This window comes from Phycomyces blakesleeanus, assembly GCF_001638985.1.
Source record: "Phycomyces blakesleeanus NRRL 1555(-) unplaced genomic scaffold PHYBLscaffold_1, whole genome shotgun sequence".
In the NCBI taxonomy this organism is placed as follows: Eukaryota; Fungi; Mucoromycota; class Mucoromycetes; order Mucorales; family Phycomycetaceae; genus Phycomyces; species Phycomyces blakesleeanus.
The window spans coordinates 3986525-4005061 of record NW_017265134.1 but is presented as its reverse complement, the minus strand read 5'-3'; the positions used below and the strand labels follow the sequence as shown (position 1 = coordinate 4005061).

General features: G+C 36.1%; 4 protein-coding genes across 4 annotated transcripts; 1 reads left to right on the top strand and 3 right to left on the bottom strand.

Moving 5' to 3' along the window:
- Nucleotides 1-6156: 6156 nt before the first annotated feature.
- PHYBLDRAFT_139002 (hypothetical protein) lies at nt 6157-7602 on the bottom strand (the record flags this gene model as incomplete). Its single annotated transcript, XM_018430127.1, has 4 exons — nt 6157-6629; nt 6717-6798; nt 6969-7165; nt 7398-7602. The coding sequence occupies 4 exons, from the start codon at nt 7600-7602 to the stop codon at nt 6157-6159; spliced, it is 957 nt and encodes a 318-aa protein (XP_018299490.1).
- A 1095-nt stretch (nt 7603-8697) lies between these two features.
- On the top strand, nt 8698-9537 carry PHYBLDRAFT_178942 (hypothetical protein; the record flags this gene model as incomplete). Its single annotated transcript, XM_018438062.1, has 2 exons — nt 8698-9295; nt 9499-9537. Exons 1-2 carry the CDS (start codon nt 9002-9004, stop codon nt 9535-9537), a joined length of 333 nt encoding a protein of 110 aa, XP_018299489.1. The 5' UTR covers nt 8698-9001.
- Nucleotides 9538-10050: 513 nt separating this feature from the next.
- On the bottom strand, nt 10051-12609 carry PHYBLDRAFT_71368 (hypothetical protein; the record flags this gene model as incomplete). The annotated part of the gene is made up of 1 exon (XM_018442456.1): nt 10051-12609. One exon carries the CDS (start codon nt 12607-12609, stop codon nt 10051-10053), a length of 2559 nt encoding a protein of 852 aa, XP_018299620.1.
- Nucleotides 12610-13434: 825 nt separating this feature from the next.
- On the bottom strand, nt 13435-18490 carry PHYBLDRAFT_80075 (hypothetical protein; the record flags this gene model as incomplete). Its single annotated transcript, XM_018443551.1, has 10 exons — nt 13435-13691; nt 13819-14049; nt 14144-14747; nt 14908-15035; nt 15176-16473; nt 16639-16917; nt 17031-17058; nt 17173-17481; nt 17642-18335; nt 18432-18490. 10 exons carry the CDS (start codon nt 18488-18490, stop codon nt 13449-13451), a joined length of 3873 nt encoding a protein of 1290 aa, XP_018299619.1. The 3' UTR covers nt 13435-13448.
- Between the last annotated feature and the right edge of the window lie 47 nt (nt 18491-18537).

Below are 18537 nucleotides of genomic sequence, written 5' to 3'. Positions count from 1 at the left end.
TAAACCTTTGTACTTTTCTAAATCACAATTCTGTGGATAAACCGCTTAGTTTTCAAGTTATTTATTACTTTGCTATATATATATATGACATAGCTCTATTATACTCTCGACAAACTTATCCTTTTCTTTGATCCTTTGTTTTCAAGCGTGTGTGTGTGCGTGTGTGTTTTTTTTTTAAAAAAAGTCAATACTCATATATTGTTAGCTCTGATGGGTAAACATTGGATTTAGAGGCATCTTTAAGCAAGAAAAGTAATAAAGAATGTTTACTCTAAGCTTATGAGCCAGAACCTTCTTTAGAAATAAAATACTCTTGTTTTAAGGGGTAGTGGGAAGAGGGTTTCAGATATCTTGTTTCTGTTTTATTCTTTTCGCCACGGTACGAGAAGGGGAGTTTTCTTTTCCTATAATTCAATACATAGAATTATAATGGTTTTCCAAATATATAAATATATATATGTGTGTGTGTGTATATATCATACAAGTAATTATATGTGGCCAGATGAACTAAAACGCATGTTAAGTACATAAAAAAAATTGCAATTTAAAAACAAATGGCTGAGTAAACAGAATATACTAGAAAATCCAAATGCTCATAAATTTAACATTGTGATATGAGTAGCTATTGGTTCTGACAAAGCAACTACTAATATTCAATATATATATATATATATAAGTAAGCATCATTAAAGTATGTTAATAAATTGATCCAATATCTACATTTAATTAATATCTATTTAAGTTTCTAATTGTTATAATTGCTGCTTAATATGCCTCTTAGAAGAGGACAGCCTTTGACAAGAAATCTTAAAATAAATACTCTTATGTTCTCATTTCCCCCCCTTAGTTGAACAAGCATATATATATATATATATACAAACTTATGTTTGAAGATACATATATTTTTATAGCTTGAGGGTATATTTATGTGGGCTGATATTTGTTTATGATTTGGCTTTGACACTATCTAAGCTCCAATGTATGTATATTGATATATATATATATATATTGTTATTGTTATTGTTATTCTTATTATTTTATACCTAAAACCGATACAGTGGCTGAATGTATTTGGATCTAGTCACCTTGTAATTCAGCAGGTTATTTACTGGCTTTGCTTGTTTTATATAAAATAAAATAAAAATGATTTTTCTCAGGGACATTAGTCTTATTCCCAGTTTCCCGCGTACAGACAGCCAAAACATCTAACCCAATAAGAAATGAGAAACAAAAACAAAAAAATAAAGGTCATTAGAAACTCCATAAAAGAAGAAGAAGAAGAAGAAGAAAACTATCATTTAAATCAGCTTGATAAACCAGTCTTTTAAAATATCATAAAGAAAAAAAAACTGCTGGGTTCAAGTGACTATATGTAAAAGAAAAAGAAAAAGAAAAAGAATAAAAAGAATAGAAAGGGTTATGTATGAGAATCAGATTTGTACTCCCATTAATTGGTTGTATATATATATAATCCTTTACATACTTTGTATCTTCTCTAATGGTATTAATTAATTAATGATATTCTAAAATATTGCAAAGGTAAATTGAATTACCTTTTGTTGTAGAATTTGGTAATATATTTATAAATAATGCATAAACTATTTACAAAATTACTTAGAGTTATTTGTTAATTAATTGGCTGTATTTTATATTATTATTGTTATTACTTTAAATTTTATTTTGGTTAAAAGAAGCTACACTTGCAAACCCAAAGGTTATTATCTAAAAAACTACTACTACTACTACTACTACTACTACTACTACTTATAGTTGGAATTAACAATGGTAACATATTTGTGTGTAAGACTATTTTATGTTTGAACATTTTGATTGTGTGGATCATTATGATTATCTGGCTTATTGAATGTTCCTTTTGTTTTCCAAGTAAGCTTTGGTAACCATGGGTACTAGTTTGATTGGTTGATCTGTATAATTGTATATATTTATGCGTGCTTTTGCTTCTCTCTCTCTCTCTCTCTTTCTGTGCGTGTGTGTAATTTACAATGGTCCCTTTATTATTATTAAATTACTTTTTGCTTGTGATTTTTATAGCAGATATATATTTCTTCATTTTCTTAAATATATATATATATATATATATATATATATATATATATTATGTATTTGGTAGATTTGTAACAGTCGAAATATATATAGACATATATGTTTTTGTTTTTGTATGGTAATGAGTTTGAGTCATATTTTACTTTGGGGACAAACAAAAAAGGAGGGGCGGGGGGGCTGTGAATAATTCATGACAAGGGAGCCCTTGAACATAAAAAAAACCATACAATAACATTGTCTAGTTACACATACTATGGTGTTTGTTGTCTTTGAGCATTTATACCTTTAAATGAGCATATATATGTTATATGTATATAAAAGTTTATAAATCAAGAATTTGTCTTTTTGTCTTTTTGTATTCTTTTTTTTTTATACCTGAAAATCAAATGGTAAGATTTCCTACTCCACTCGGATCAGTTACCCCCCACCCACCCCTCCACTGAGCTGTTAAATGCACTATACATATGCATGTCCACTCTTTATTACAAATTTGTGCTCTGTGCCTCATATTAATGAAAACAAAAATGATAATATATATATATATATATATGAAATAAAATAATAGTAGTAATATGAGTGTTACACAGTGCAATATCATCTTTAACAAACAAAGGTATTGAGTATAGATATACCTATTGTGTGTATAAAAGAAAGAGAGAAAGTGCCTAGAGCTATTATGGTTATTGTTTGCTGTCATTTTTTAATGCAATGGTACAATAGAGAGAAAAAATGATTATTATATATGTCTCTGTCGCCTTTTCTGATGAATATTGCACAATTTTTGTATTTATATATATTTATATTTATATCAATACTTCTTTACTTGATCCAAAAACAAACCCCTCCTTGTACAAAGAAAAAAAAATTAAGCGGAATAATATATATATGTGTGTGTATGTATGCATATATGTATCATATTTTATTACATTCTTTTATATTTAAAAAATAAGAATATAAAGAAAAAAGAAAACGAGACAAACTATATAACCTTTCTTTGCACGTTTTTTTATACTTTTATAAAATAGTTAAATAAAAACCAAAAACCAAAAAAAAAAAATGCAGTGCCAAAAAGCATAACACAAGGCTTATATATATATATATATATACATTTATTTAAAAGTAAAGGCTCTTGATTTGTTATAAATTTTATATAGTATAAATCAAACGGCTTTCTTATTTTTTCGGCTCAATTGTCCCGTAGATAGAGCGCAAATTTAATTACCAAAAATCTCATCCTTTTTTGTTTGGTGGTTGTTGTATTCACAAGTCTACCCTAACTGAGATAATGTGTGAGTGTGTGTGTGTGTAAGGTGTGTAAGGTGAGAAATTGAATGTAAAGGTGAATGTAAGTGTGAATGTAAATGTGAGTGTGAAAAATAACGCCAGTCATTTTATAATCAAAGTAACCATAGCAACAAGGCCGTATATTTAAGGTTAGTACATTGAATAAGATTCTAGGTAGATAGAGAGATAGAGAGATAGGTCTTTAAAGGTTTTATACCCCAACTACATAGTCAAGCTCTGTTAATTTTAGAATTGATTGCTCATATGAGCCTATTACTTTTTAGAGCAAAAATAATAAACATAGATAATAATTGTAATAGGGTGGGGCAAACTGATAAGCCAGTCCTATACAAACCAAACCAAACCAAACCAATTCCTTATTTATTTACTTTGCTTATGAATATCACAATAATGGCAGCAAAAGGAATATAATTTAGATAGCTAGATAGCTAGATATATTAAAGTATTAAAGTAATGTAGTGCGATAGAAAATAATAATAAGTTCCAAGAGAATCTCTATATAATGTTTCTTATATATTAAAGTCCTCTCTCTGTCTCTTTTACCTTGCAAAGTCATTTGAGTTAAAATATCCATGTATTTTCCCTCTACTATATATATATATATATATATAGTGATTCATAAAGTAGCATAAAGATATAATTGAGGATGGGAGGTTATTTATAATTGCAATTTGTATCTCTTATTATTTATTTATATATTTATTTTTTAAATATAAATAATATATTATTATTTTAGATAGCTAGGTAAGTAGGTAGGCTGGTGTCAAGCCTTATTTCGAACCAATTGAGATAAGAGAGTGCTTCTTTTGTGAAACATGTTACCTGCCATTAAGAGAGAAAGGGAGAGAGAAAACGGGATGAAGGGAAAGAATCAGTGTCCCGTATTCCAGAATCAAAGCACAAAGAAACAAGATATGTATACAAGGCCTAGCAACTGATGGATTACTATATTTTTCTTTTAGGTTTCTAGACAAATCTTTGTTATACATATAATAATACCTAATAATTTCCTTACTTCCTTACCTACCTACCTACCTACACATCTACTAAATTAGCTATCTATCTATCTATTTCTTTATTTATTTATTTATTTATTTATTTATTTTCCTATCTATAAAATTGCTTGAACATTAGCCAACCAAATTATTGTCTATTATTCTTTAAAGGGTAATGATGATTGCATTTTTCACACCACAAGTAATTGGACATACAAAAGCTTAATTATAATTATTACTTTTTTTTAAATAATAATAATAAATCAATTGGGTGCACAAAGAGATAACATCGTGCTGGCTGCATCTTATATTGAACACAAGAGTATCTACTAATATAAAAAAAAAAACTTAGTACTAGTGTGTGCGTGTGCGTGCTTGGATTTGATAGACAAAATAAACTGATTAGATATCATAGACTATAGAACAAAAGAGAAAAAGAAAAGAGATATACTTTAGCTTTTTTTTTCTTTAACTGTGAAAATACACAGCAGTTCTTTTGTATATAGCACTAATTGAAATTCATGTCTAAGTCTGTCACACTAAACCTCAAAAATGTTCCTCATTATTTTGTATTATTAGCGGTCAAATCGGCGCCACCCTTTTATATTATAATTATAATACTAAACAATCAAATAACAAGAAAGTACCTCATTGTTGATTGATTGATATAATGATATTCATTGGTTTTCTTTTTGCCAAGCCGGCCTGTACGTAACTCTATTCTATATAGATACATGCTTACATACATACTTACATACCCATTTACATATATATACATACAAAAGTCATAGGTTGACCAAATGGGGACTCTAATGATCGAACAGCAGCGATTTGATGGTACAGATCGCCTGATGGTAATGACTATGATTATACCTATGATTATAGTGATGATATCTAAATATATATTTCTATAGAAAGAAAAAAAGACTTGTTTTTCTACGAATATTTGACATTAAAATCTTCTTTTCTTTGAGTATTTACGGACCTCTTCTCATTTTGAAACAATTTTTTTTGTGATTATTGTGATTATGATTATGATGCCGATTATTTTATTTTCATGTAATGAACCAACTTGGGTTAGGCTGGTACACAGACTTTGTATTTTGTGTTTTGTACTTTGTACTTGTACTTGTATTTGAAGGATTTAGATAAGAGATTTTTTTCTTGGTTGATAGATTATTATTTCTTGCTTTTTTTTTGCTTTTGGTTGTGTGCACCGTGCGTGCGTTTTGTATTTGTATTTTATTATGATTAGGAGTTACATACCACAAAACAGCTTATCACCAGAAGAAGAAAAAGAAGGAAAAAAAAATAGTCAGTTGATAATTCAAAGAATATAGATAATAAAATCACTACAAAAACTGAGAAAAATATATATATATAAAAAAAGGGTACTCATGCATTACGGGGAAGGAATAATTCTAAATCCCAAATCCCAAAATGAGATTGTGAATATGATATAACTAGATAGAGTTCGTACCTCCACCATTAACATCCAAACAATCAAAGAAACATATATACACACACACACATATATATATAAGTTGAGACACTGTGTTCAAATGAAAGAATAACAAGAAGAGGTTGAGGAGGTAATCAAGGGTCCTTTATTTGAATCTATAGATACGATCTTTGTTCTTAATATATATATATATATATATATATTTAATATTACATTTATTACTATTACAGCTACAGTTATTATTATTACGAATGTTGTGATTTTTGATGGTTTGAAAGCATAGAGACTACAAAGATTCTCTAATATATATATATATATATATATATTCTATCAAGAGGCTGGTTGGATTACTACCTGGTTCAATGAATCCATATTAACTGAGCCATCTCTTGGCTGAGAATTGGGCCCAAACGCAAGCAGTACTGACTCTTTCTGAGTACCATAAGGTGGTGGAGGCTCCGAAAATACCGAAGTCACAGATGCCGATGCGCCCGCTAGTCCCCAGGGAAGTGTGTTTGCCTTTGGATATCTATAGACAGACTGGCCAAGATTCACACTGATCTCCGCCGTACCCCTGACATCGATGGTCGGAAACATGTCCCACTGGATACCATCGCACACCACGTCAAGCAAGGTCCCATTAAAGGTAAAGAACACCCTACCATGGCTTGCACTGTACCCAATTCCAATCACGTCACCATGCATGAATTCTGAGCCATACATTGAACCACCCATTGGAGAATATACGTACGAGTGAGGGTTTGTTTCGAACCGACCGGTATTTCCACACTGATTAATTGTTACTTATTTTCACACGCACACACACAAATACATAATGAGTATATATATATATATATATATATATATATATATATGAATTGGTTTGTTACCTGGAGATCTCCAGCCAGCATAAGGCTTTGTAGCTATTCCCACAGACACAAATGTTGTTGGACTGACTTTTGTTAGTGTAGCCTTTGGATTTACATTAATAAAACAAATGAACGAATGAATATTATTGTAATAATACTTAACCGGTTCTCTATCTCTATCTCTATCTCTATTTCTACCTCTCCACCTCTCTCTCTCTTTTAATTATTATCTATATTTATACTTATGAATATAAATATAGACAAGTGGCTTACCTCCCAGTAACAAACAGCTTGGTTGGTAGGAAGACCGATATTGGTCTGCAGCGAACTCTCTCCGCTAAAGAAACTCAGTTGAGTTCGGTTATTAACAGCATGGCCAGAGTCGGGCTCTTGTTTGAATTCATAGGCATACACTCCTCGGTGAAGAATAGAAACCAACTGAAGGGGTGACATTCCCTTGGACATGTAACCTGTCGGTTGATAATAATCTATTATTTTTATTTTGGTTGGTGTTAGTAGGTGTTAATATAGATATGTGTGTATGTATGTATGTATGTATGTATGCATTTATTTAAATATAAAAATTAAGGATTTATTGATTATCAGCCCCCAATTAATAAGAAGAAAAAAGAAGCCAAAGACATAGCCACAGCCACAGCCAGAACTAGTATCATATGATTCTTTATATAAGAGATCATTTACCATGAATAGAGTTGTAACGAGGCTGGTTGATCTGTTGGTATTCTTCTTCGTCAAGTGGCCACCTGTCTAGATCCTGGAAATGTCTCAAGAAAAATGGCAGTGGAATATGCATTCGAATGAAACAGAGCACGCCCAAGAGACACACGCAGAATATGATTGGGTAAATGATCCAAGGCAATTCAAATTCGCATTCTTGGTTGGGCATCTTTTCTTCTTTCCTTTCTTTTGGTCCAGAAACACAGTATATAAAAAAAAACTACAAAAGAAATAAAGAATAAGAATAACGATAATTATGATAGTAACGATGACAATAAATGTAGAATATATATATATATATATAAGAGTATATTTATTGTTGGCTTTTAATGGTCTATTATCATACTCCTTTATTTCTGGCTATCATCTTATCTCATCTCATTTCATTTCATTTCATTCTAGTTTATTTTTGTCGTTTGTTTGGTACCTTTTTTTTTTGAAACTGACATTTCTCCTTTTATGGTAATCCAAAGAAGATTTCAGTCATTTGCCCTGAATGATGTAGCAACAAAGGCTTGTTCTTTCATTTTTCAATTTTTTTTCCTACTCATAATAATAACCACAGCCATAATCCCTTTCTTTCTTATTCCTCTTTTTTCTTCTTCTTCTTTCCCCCCCTCCTTTATATATATATATATCTTTCTTTCTTTCTTTGTTGATTTCTTTGTTCTGGATCCATAATGACTTTGAACACCTGTTGCTTCTTATTCTCACTAAAAAAAGGCTCCATTTTGATCCTAACTATCGATGGTCTTTATGGACTCTTGTTTGCAATAATATCTCTGGTGCGTTTATCAGGTACACCAAAAAAAATTGAAATATAAAGATATACATACTTGTATATATATATATATATATGTGTGTGTGTGTATTGATACTCATATAGTTATATATACATTATTCGATACTCATCAATCATATTCATTTTTTTTTTTACTTCATTTGATCATTTCACATTATAGATTTCTCGATTACGCTTGGAGCAGCTGGAGTAGTATGGTTTGTCGCAATTATACATCTCATTTACTTTTTATTGGCGTGTACAGGAATCGTGATCATACTAAAGGTTAGAGAGACCAACAAAATTAAATAAAATTAAATAAAAAATAAAAAAAAATCATCATAATTATATTTTGCTCGTTCTATATTATTATTATTATTATTATTATTATTATTTCATTACAACCAAAGCCTCTCTTTTTTTTTTGTACCTTTTTCACACACACACACATGTCTGTCTGTCTGCCTGCCTGCCTGTCTGTCTGTGTTTGTTATTTATTTATTTATTTATTTTTTAATATATAATATTTTTATATTTTTCACAATGACCGCTAATACTCACACACACACACACACACACTTCACACACTTCACACACACACACACACACCGAAACACATGTATGAATACATGCATACATGCACACGCACACGCACACGCACACGCACATACACATACACATACACATACACGCACATAAATAAACACATTAGAACCTTTCAGTATTGCAACGGCTTTGTCTAGGATATCGGATCACAGCCGGTTCACTAGGCGTCATTCAATTGATCATGTTTGTGCTGGCTGGTGTGTATCGTCAAAAGACGATTTCGAGTTGTGCAGACCGCCAAGGTCGGACAGAAGAAGAAGAAGGTTGTGCGACCGCGATTCTGGTGGCCTACTTTCTTTTGGGCACATGTTTTGTGATCTGGACAAGTCTACAGATCTACTTTGGTTTGGTTATCCAGGCATACTTGCTAAAGACCGAGGGAAGACAGAGGTACTCGGCTCTAAAGGACCAGTTTATCCGTGATTGGGATGCTCAAATGGAAGCAACAAATAATGGCATTTCGCGTATGAATACCGTAAGGTCTGCCTACAGTGTAGTATAACAATATGGTATTGTAAACTAGAGCTAGATTAAATATATATATATATATAAATTGTATATTAAAAATGTACACCAACACACCAACACACTTGTAAAAATTATATCAAAACATATATATATATATAAAATAATGAACAATTTTTGAAATATTGTATTATATATTATTATGCGCTACAGGTATCTAACTACAACAAAATGAAGAATGTACGAAATTGAGGGAGTCAAGCGAAACAGAGCAAAAAAAGAAAGAAAGAAAGAAAGAGTGAAGGAGTGTGGATGATATATATATATATATATATATATAAAGAAAGCAATCCATAGTAAAAGAAAAGAAAAATGTACAAGGAGGATAAAACAGATAGATAGATAGAGATTTAGATAGATAGATAAGGTTAATAAAGATTGATAGACAGATAAATTGATAGATAAATTGATAGATAGATAGATAGATAGATAGATAGATAGATAGATGTAGATGGGGCACGCATACATGGTCGTAAGAGCATAATGAAGAAAGATGACAGGATAGGACAGAAGAAATCGAAAAGGTAATTTTTCTTTTTTTGGTTGGTTGGTTGGTCGATGATGTTGATGGCGATGATGGTACAGAGGGAAAGGGAAAAGTAGTATGGAATATGAATAAATGGTAAAGAAGAAGAAAATAAAAGGAAGGACAAAGGAGAAGTGAAATGTATTGAAGCAAGGTGAGGAGGAGGAAATGAAAAGAAATTACATGGGGTGTTCATCAATAAAGAGAAACTTGTTCATCTTTCGAGGATTGAAATATCGAAACCTTGGCTGGTTCTTGCCCGCACCTGGACTCATTGCATTGAATTGCTGAAACGGTTGCGGTAACTGCTGTTGTATCTGTGATTGAGGTTGAGGTTTGCTTCGTTGTAGTAGTGATGGTGATGGTGATGGTGATGGTGTTTGCTGTTCGGGTATATACATATTGAATTGTACTTGTGCTGGCGCATTCGGAGATACACTCTTCCTACGTTGTCCGAGCAAGCCAGAGAAGACTGATGAGAAATTTGGTTGAGGAAAGGAGAGGACAGAGAGCATCGAGCTAGATTCGGTGTTGGACATTTGCCGTGATCGTTTGCGAGGTGCCTGATCTTGGGGTGGTTTTATCTTGAGGTTTGCGAGGTAGTAGTCCGGAGCTGGTGCTGTAATCGGGCCAAGGTTACTGCTGTCGTCTTTTGTGGATGGTGACCGATAATCCTTTGATGAAGACCGAGAGTACAGTTTGTGGCGTCTGATTTCAACCTGAAGCCAGTCTGCAACTTGAATCCAGTTCTTGTTCATTGCATCGTATTCGCGGGTCTTCTTGAGGATCTCGAGTGCCTTGTTGAGTCCGTTTTCGTATTCGGCTCGGTCGATGTTCTGAAGAATCAGTTTCTGGTCGTCTGGAGATATGCAGGTGCGGTAGATATCCATCGCCATCGAGATGACCTCGGAGGCACGCCAGAGTTCGTCGCGATCGAATGCACATTGGGTGAGGGCTGAGCGGGTGCATGTGTTGAGGGCTCGCAATTGGGTTAATGAAGTGATGAGGCAGGTGTTGAGCGACTGGAGAGAGAGTCGGCTAGGACGTGGGTCGGTCACTTCGGGTAAGAACAGTTTGTGGAGTAGTATGCGGGTTGCGTTGTATTCGACCGTCACTCGGAGGCATGTCAGAAACAATTCTTCGTTGCCGTATTCAAATCCACTGTCGCACTTTAGATAATCTGGCAATGAGCTGTAATACGAGTTGAGCTTAGAGTCGTAGTTGTTCAGCTGCTCGACAGTCATATCAGCATCTTTTTCGTAGACAGCAAGGATGATCTCGGCCTGCATCTGCCACAGAAGAATGCACTTTTCGTGCGCGATGATGCTATTCTCGACCCCGTCGATGTCTTGCTCAAACACCCGTGGAAGCGACACCTGACCCGGCAGGCGTGGCTGTGGAGTGTTCTTTGGAGCACCGGCTGAATAGAGATAAAAGTCAATCGACCATGCAAACCACCAGAGCCGGGTGTCCATTTCTTTGTCGAATGCACGGTCGTCGTCAATGTCGACAGGGTCGGTGTTCATGCGTGGATAGATTTCGAGCTGATGGAGCATCGAGACTGCCATGCCGACATAGTGGTGGCGTCGGCTTGCCTCTGCGCGGGTACTCATCATCAAAAGGCCGACAATCATGTAGCGGTCAGGAACATCAAAGATCTGTGCCAGGACGTGTCGGGCACGATCAAAGTAAAACTCTTCTTGCTCTCGAATCTTGTCTTGGTCACCGATAAACTGTGAAAATTCGGGTTTGGGGTGATGGACGAGCATGTGGTTAAACATAAAAGAACAAATTGCGTTTACAATAAACGTGTCCTCGGGTGAGGATTGGCTTGTGTACCATTCCATAAATTCATCTTTCACAAGCACACTTGCACACCGTACCCAGCACAGGAAATAGGCATCAACACAGGCATCGGCAATTGCCCGTAATGTTGTGCCGCTTTTGTGTGTAGAGTGTGGATCCTGGCTCAGGCCAAGTAATGACACTGATGCGAAGAAGTTTGCTGGTTTGGTTTTTTGAGATTTGTTGCGGTAGATTACAGTTGTATGATCATTATTATTATTATTGTTATTACTTGTATTATTGTTCTTATTCTTGTAGCTATAATTGTTACTATTACTATTACTATTATTTGTGGTATTGTTACAGTTGGTCTTGCAGTTGATTCGAGAGTTGTGTTTATTGTTGTTCTCGTTTGAATCTTTTAGTGAGCTGTCGAGGGGATTGGGTAGACAGAGCTGAGAGAATGCGTCAATAAGTGACCGTAGATCGGAGACGTTGGTGACATTGGCTTCCATGTGAATACCGACGTCTGTGTATGAAAGGTTGAATTTGGCAAGAGCGTCGCTGACGACTTGCATGTCTGGAAGTGGTAGTGGTGATAGTGAGAAGTCTGTGTCGGTTTCCATAAACGAGAGCGGCGGTGAGGTTCTGAGGTTGGCGTCGAGTAGTAGTGGCGGTGGTGAGAGTGTGGGTGAATAGGCTGGGCAATCTGTTGGGCCAAATGAATAGTGTGATTGTCCACATGGAGATCCACAGGACGCATTTTCTGAGACCTCGTCTTTGACTCTGAGGGAAAAGTCTGGGAATCCTAATGTGTGGTAAGGAAATTTGTAATCATAATGATCTGCTGAGGGATAGGACCAGCCCGAACTGAGCATGGAGTCGTCTTCAGGATCAGCAGCATTGCCTGCTCGAATTTGCTTGTCTGAAAGACCGACGGTGGCAAACGGCATTAAGGAAAGAGTAATAGTAAAAGTAAGAGTTTGTGTGTGTGTGAGTGAGAGAGAGAGAGAGAGAGAAGCTGGCTTGAAGGAAAGGGACTTAAGAAAAATAAAAATTTAAAGAAGTGTTCGAGAGAGAGAGAGAGAAAGAGAGATGAAAAGAAGAAGAAGAAGCAAAAGAAGTGAATAAGAAAATATGAAAAATAAAATAAAATAAATAAATAAATAAAGTAAGAAGAGGAAGATGTTGGTGGGAACCGAAAGAACGAGCAAGATTAGAGATGGTCCTCAGCTTCATTCGATCTCCACAGTTACACGGTTTGAACTCTTTCGCCATTTCATTAAAAAGCCAGCTGCCAATCGATGATTTGTGGGTCAATGATATCAAGACCAGGCCCTTAAGGAATGATTTTATACAATATAAATAGATATATAAAATAAATAAAATAAGATTATTTCTATTTACACTCTAATGATATCTTTCACCCAAGACAAGGACGTTGCACTAATCCAAACGCCAATGAGATCTCAAGAAACCTTCTTTTGGTCTACACTCTCATGTGCTCTTTTAATGCCTCAGGCGCTGTGTTCCCGCCCTTGGTCTTTTTTGTCTTTTTTTTTTGATTCAGCCAAAGTAGCTAAATCACTTCTTATCATCCACGCGTGAGCAAAAAAAAAAAAAAAAAAAAAAACCCTGCTGGAAATCATTTCATTCTCAGCCCCCACCATCTGGCTCTCTTTCATTTTCATTTTTTTCTTAACTTCCTTTTCCAACCAAAAGATTTACGTTTGTTATCATTTTCTATCGTTATTTATCTATAACAACTTTTTCTTTTTGGTTTCTTTTTGTTTTATTTCTTTGGGCAAGATTTACAACGCCAGGAAGTAGGGTCCTCCAACAACTTCTTTATCTTTCCACACTCCTCCTTCAGTTCATGCCCGCAAGGCAATCGCAGTACTCTTGGGGTCAAGCATGAGCCACACACTTCAAAGCACCTACGGGTACAAGCGTGGCCACACGGCTGGAATACCTTGCGGCAGGGAAGTTGGCAACGAACCAGGTCATGCTCATATACATGGCATTTAAGTGGGCACTATTTTGTAGGAAAAAAAACATAATTAGGTACATTATATAATATATTTTATATTTGTATCCATACATGTATACAATATAGATACATAATACATATATTATACATATATTGTATATCTACACTTTACCTGGTGACCACAATCAAGCACAGTGCCACACGGCCTTGTACATCCACCCTCCTCAACATCCGAAAAGTCGACTGGCCACTGAACTTCTGTCAACTCGTTGTGACGAAGACATTTTAGGGCCAGTCTGACGCCAATGTTGCCCGCCTTCTTCTCTTCCAGATTATAAACGATCTCGTTCCACAGATCACTCTTCTCGCACAGTAGTTTTGCGTTACCTAGGATATACATTCCCTAATAAAGGTTCAATAAAACAGTGAAATAAAAATACAGCAAAACAAATATACACACACACACACACACAAATATATATAAATAAAAAGCTTACATGTTTCGCACGCGATAAACTGACACACACACGGTTTGCGATACTTAAAAATCCAATCATCCCCGCATTGTTACTTCTGACCAATGACAGGATGATGATTTTGTTTTCCTCTCCTTGATATCCATCCACACTACTGACTTGTACGAGCGAAGTATCAACCTCGGGTTTGCGTTCCTTCTTCAGGGCCTTCTTGATTGTCGTTCGCTGCCCAGAGTACATTGTGATGATTGTAATGTCGGCCGGAGAATAGCCTTGCATCAGCAAGTATGTCGACAGTTTAGCAGCCATCTCGGCCTCGTGCTCATTCGACTTTGAGGCCGTCTCCTCCATGTGGCTCTCGGGCTCGGTGTGACTCAGGAAGAAGAGCGATTTGTCCATTCCTCTGACCATAGGTAGCTTGACTACGTCCGGATGGTCCTGCAGAGGCGGGTCGAAATAGATAGGGTCAATCAATGTTCTAATCTCAGGGCGCATTCGGCGTTGGAATGACAGCCGAGAATAGGGCATATCATTCTTCACCAATCGTTCGAACAAGGACACGTCAAGGAAATGCTGTTTGGCCAGAGTATGTACAGCAGTCGATGGTCTTAGCTGCTCATGATCACTATATCAAACAAAGAAATTCAATTGTGTAAGCCAAAGCTAGAGGTTATTATTGTTATTATTAATATTATTAATATAAAATAATATAAAGCAAAGTAACGGAAAAAAAAGAGAGAGACTGAGCTGGTAACAAAACAAAACCTACATTGATGTAATCTTACCCAATTAGAATCAGATGCTGGAGAGACTGAGTAAGAGCGGTGACAATATGAGCCTCCAGCATTTCTGCCGCCTCTTCAACCACCATAACCTTTGGTTTCATTTCTTCAAGAAGGTCATGGTATTTAGCCTATAATGTTATATAGTATAATAATAATCGTAAGTATACCGACCGTTCAATTGGTTTCTTGATCGATTGAATTAGATTCTGCTTATCTCTTATTAATTTTATTTTTAGTTTTACAGAATATACAAAAATAGTATACTTACCGCAGCTGTACTAGTCAGTCCAACAACTCTGGCCTCACGGCAGATAAGCGCATCGTTTTTCACTTGCATCTTACGGATCTCCTTTGAGCACTCTTCGTATCGGACTATCAACGATCTAATTGTTTGACCCTGCTCTTGTTGCAATTGCTGGGCCCACTTCTTGTGTGCCTTTAGTCGAACAGCGAGTGGCCACATCGATACATCGTCGTCCTTCATCCACCGTTCAAGCACATTGTGCTGTTCATCATCCTGTTCTTTATCATCCTCGTCATACGATAAAGGTGCAGCTGAGTCATCAAAGAAATTGAACCGTGACGAGTCGAATCCTCTTGCGGCCGTCTTTTTGTAATTGATCACCTTGCGAGTCTCGTCTCGGTTGGTTTGGCGCCTAGAGAACGATTCGGACTGATTGCGATAAGCCACGCCAATGTTGATATACGGACTCTTGTCGGCCTTTAGGTCCTGCAGATCTTCTTTGAAATTCTGGGTGATCTCCTGCAGTTCTTCCTCTTCGATCAATTCATCCTCATCCTCGTCTTCATCAAACAAAAGTCCCTTTTGCTGCTCCAAGAAATCGGCCTTTTCGTCATCATCCAAGTTAAACGGCGCACCTGACTCATTTACGAATTCGATTGCGTCCTTGAGCCACACCTCTACAGGATTAACCGGTGGCACCTTTTCTTCTTCTCGATGGTTCGGGTTTGGATTCTGGTTTTGGTTTTGGTTGCGATTGCCTCCCCAGGCACTTGGGGCCGGAGTAGGAGCACCACGGGTTTTTGATATAGTGATGTCTGATCCAATTACCCAGTCATCATCTGAGTCCTCATCTGCACCACCTCCTCCCGCACTCGCTGCCGCAACAGCAGCAGTAGAAAGGGCATCATTCCTTGCCCCACGCTCACCCACCCGCTTCAGGGATTCTAACTGGCGTGGACGGAGAGCCTTTATCTTGCGAAGGTAATCGAGCGTCACGCAGGGTTCTTCGTACATGGTCACGATGATTTCTCTAATCTTCTTACTAATCTCGTCTCTTTTCCGGTAAACCCTTCCGAGTCCCCGTACGGCCTCTCGCTCCTTGCGCACTTCAAAAAGAATATGGTCTTTTAGTCGTTCTGACCGAGATCGCGCACCAATACGTATCACTCGTGGGTCAAAGTCCAGTACGTGTTCCAAAAACTGATCAAGAGCATGGTTGGTCTGGCAAATACAAACAATTGGTCCTAATCCTTGGTCAAAGTTCTTTAGTAACACCTTCATTCCGTATGTTCCCACGAAGGTTTTTCCCGTTCCAGGAGGACCTATAAATATAAATATAAATATATAGATATAGATATAGATAGATATTTGTAAAAAAAAAATATAAAGGTACCAATTAGCTCAACTCATTCATTTGTTTCTGCTTTCTTTTTTTTTCTTATAAATATGTGAATAAAGGAGGACTTCTTTTTCTTATTGAAATATACCTTGAATAATTGCAATGTTATTAGTAATCATGGTTTGCAAGGCATCCATTTGAGTACGATCCATTCCAGTATTTTTTTCTGGCCACTCCACGTCAGCCTTGACAAGATTCTTCTGTTGGTCTCGAGAATTGGTGGGTTTTCTGGGATCAATGTCATAAAATTGCTTTCTAGACGCATAATAAGGCAACCGAATGTCCTGAGAAATATCCACCAAATAAGAGGCCAGAGGAAGTTCATCGGCCTGAGTGTTTTTAAGGACCGAGAGTATGTGTCTATAGGCTTTTATAATATTAATATTTCAAATAATGATTTCAAAGAAGCAAAAAAAAAAAATTGGGTTTTCATTTATTTACTTTTATACATATATACATATCTAGTTTATTTTATTTTACCTTCAAAATATCCAGTAGGTGCTTCAATCTACAATAACGATATCGTATTCATATTATTATATATCAATAAAGGCACAGACACAGATATATAAACCACGCGCACAATTATTGATATATATATATATATATATGTCAGACCTACCATAACATAGGTATCTTGATCAGCTGAAGACGGGTCTCCAAATCCAAGCGGATCTCTTTCATTATCACACTCAAGTTTAACATTTATCATGTATTCAAACCGGCTTGATCCTCTCATTGGCTCGTCTCCTCTGTTGACAACAGTAGCAATCTTGATATCCGAAACAAAGTTATCTTTTGACAACAGGACCATGCTGCCTTCCATCAATCTCTTTGATTGAGGCCACTTGACTCGACAATAGTAAGGTAAACGAAAACTGATCCTATAGAGTGTCTGACGAGATCCAAACACGATGGCATTTAAACGGACCTAAACAAAGACAATTACGTAGAGAAAAGAAAAAGGTTATTATTGTTATTAAGATTATTTTGATATGGGTGTGTATGTATGTGTTCTTTTGTTTTTTAAAAAAAATAAAGTTGCTTTTTGAATTCACAAGGGGGATTAAGAAATATATATATATATTTACATGCTCATAAAGTCGGTAGTCTCTTGAAAGTGCAACTGTTTCAACCTGGTCGTCTGACATGGCCAATCCAAGCTTGTCTTTGGGTTTATCGGCTGTCAATCTATAAGACTGGACAGCCTTTTGTAGAGGGATCAAACAGTCTTGACGCATCAACTCAAAATGTGTATAGAGATATTCGTCGGTGCTCTCGTATGGTCCACGGACGTGGTTAACTGGTATATGGGGAATGCGTTCGTCACGACGACCGCGGTCGTTGCTTACTGGGACTTGTGGGGGTCCTTGCATGATTTCTGCTGGATCAGGAACGATTGGTTTGGAACGATATGAGGCAAAATCGACCTTTTCTACAAATATTGGTCGATCCGGAATCTCTGTGTTCAGCTTGAACACAACCTGGTCTGGATGGCTAAAGCGTTCTGGCGATCGTGTAGGTTCTACCCAGGCTTGAAATCCTGAGGAGTTGTTAAATGCAGAAGAAGATTGAGATGACGACGGTTGCGAGGAGGTGTTGAAGTTGGTGTTGGTGCTAAAGGGAGTGTTCCAGCTTGCTTGTGCTTCTGCCGCCCATCTCATCGAACAATCCTGGTTCTGGTTATATCCATATTCTACTTGTGGCTGTGCAGGAGAGACTTGGTACTCATTTGTGTCAAAGTTAATGTTTGCATTGACTGTAATTGGTCCATCTATTTGAGGTCTGTGGGCATTGCAAGTGAAACAGTAAATAACACTAATAATAGATAGTACGTGTACGTGTACGTGTACAGGTATCTATAAAGTAGCGTAATTCTACCTTGGGGAATGATCCCAACCTCTAGGAGGTCTCTGGCGAGAACTTTTCCTTGATGACATTGAGCAATTGCTGCCTTTTTAGACTATAGAAAAGAAGTTTTGGAAGT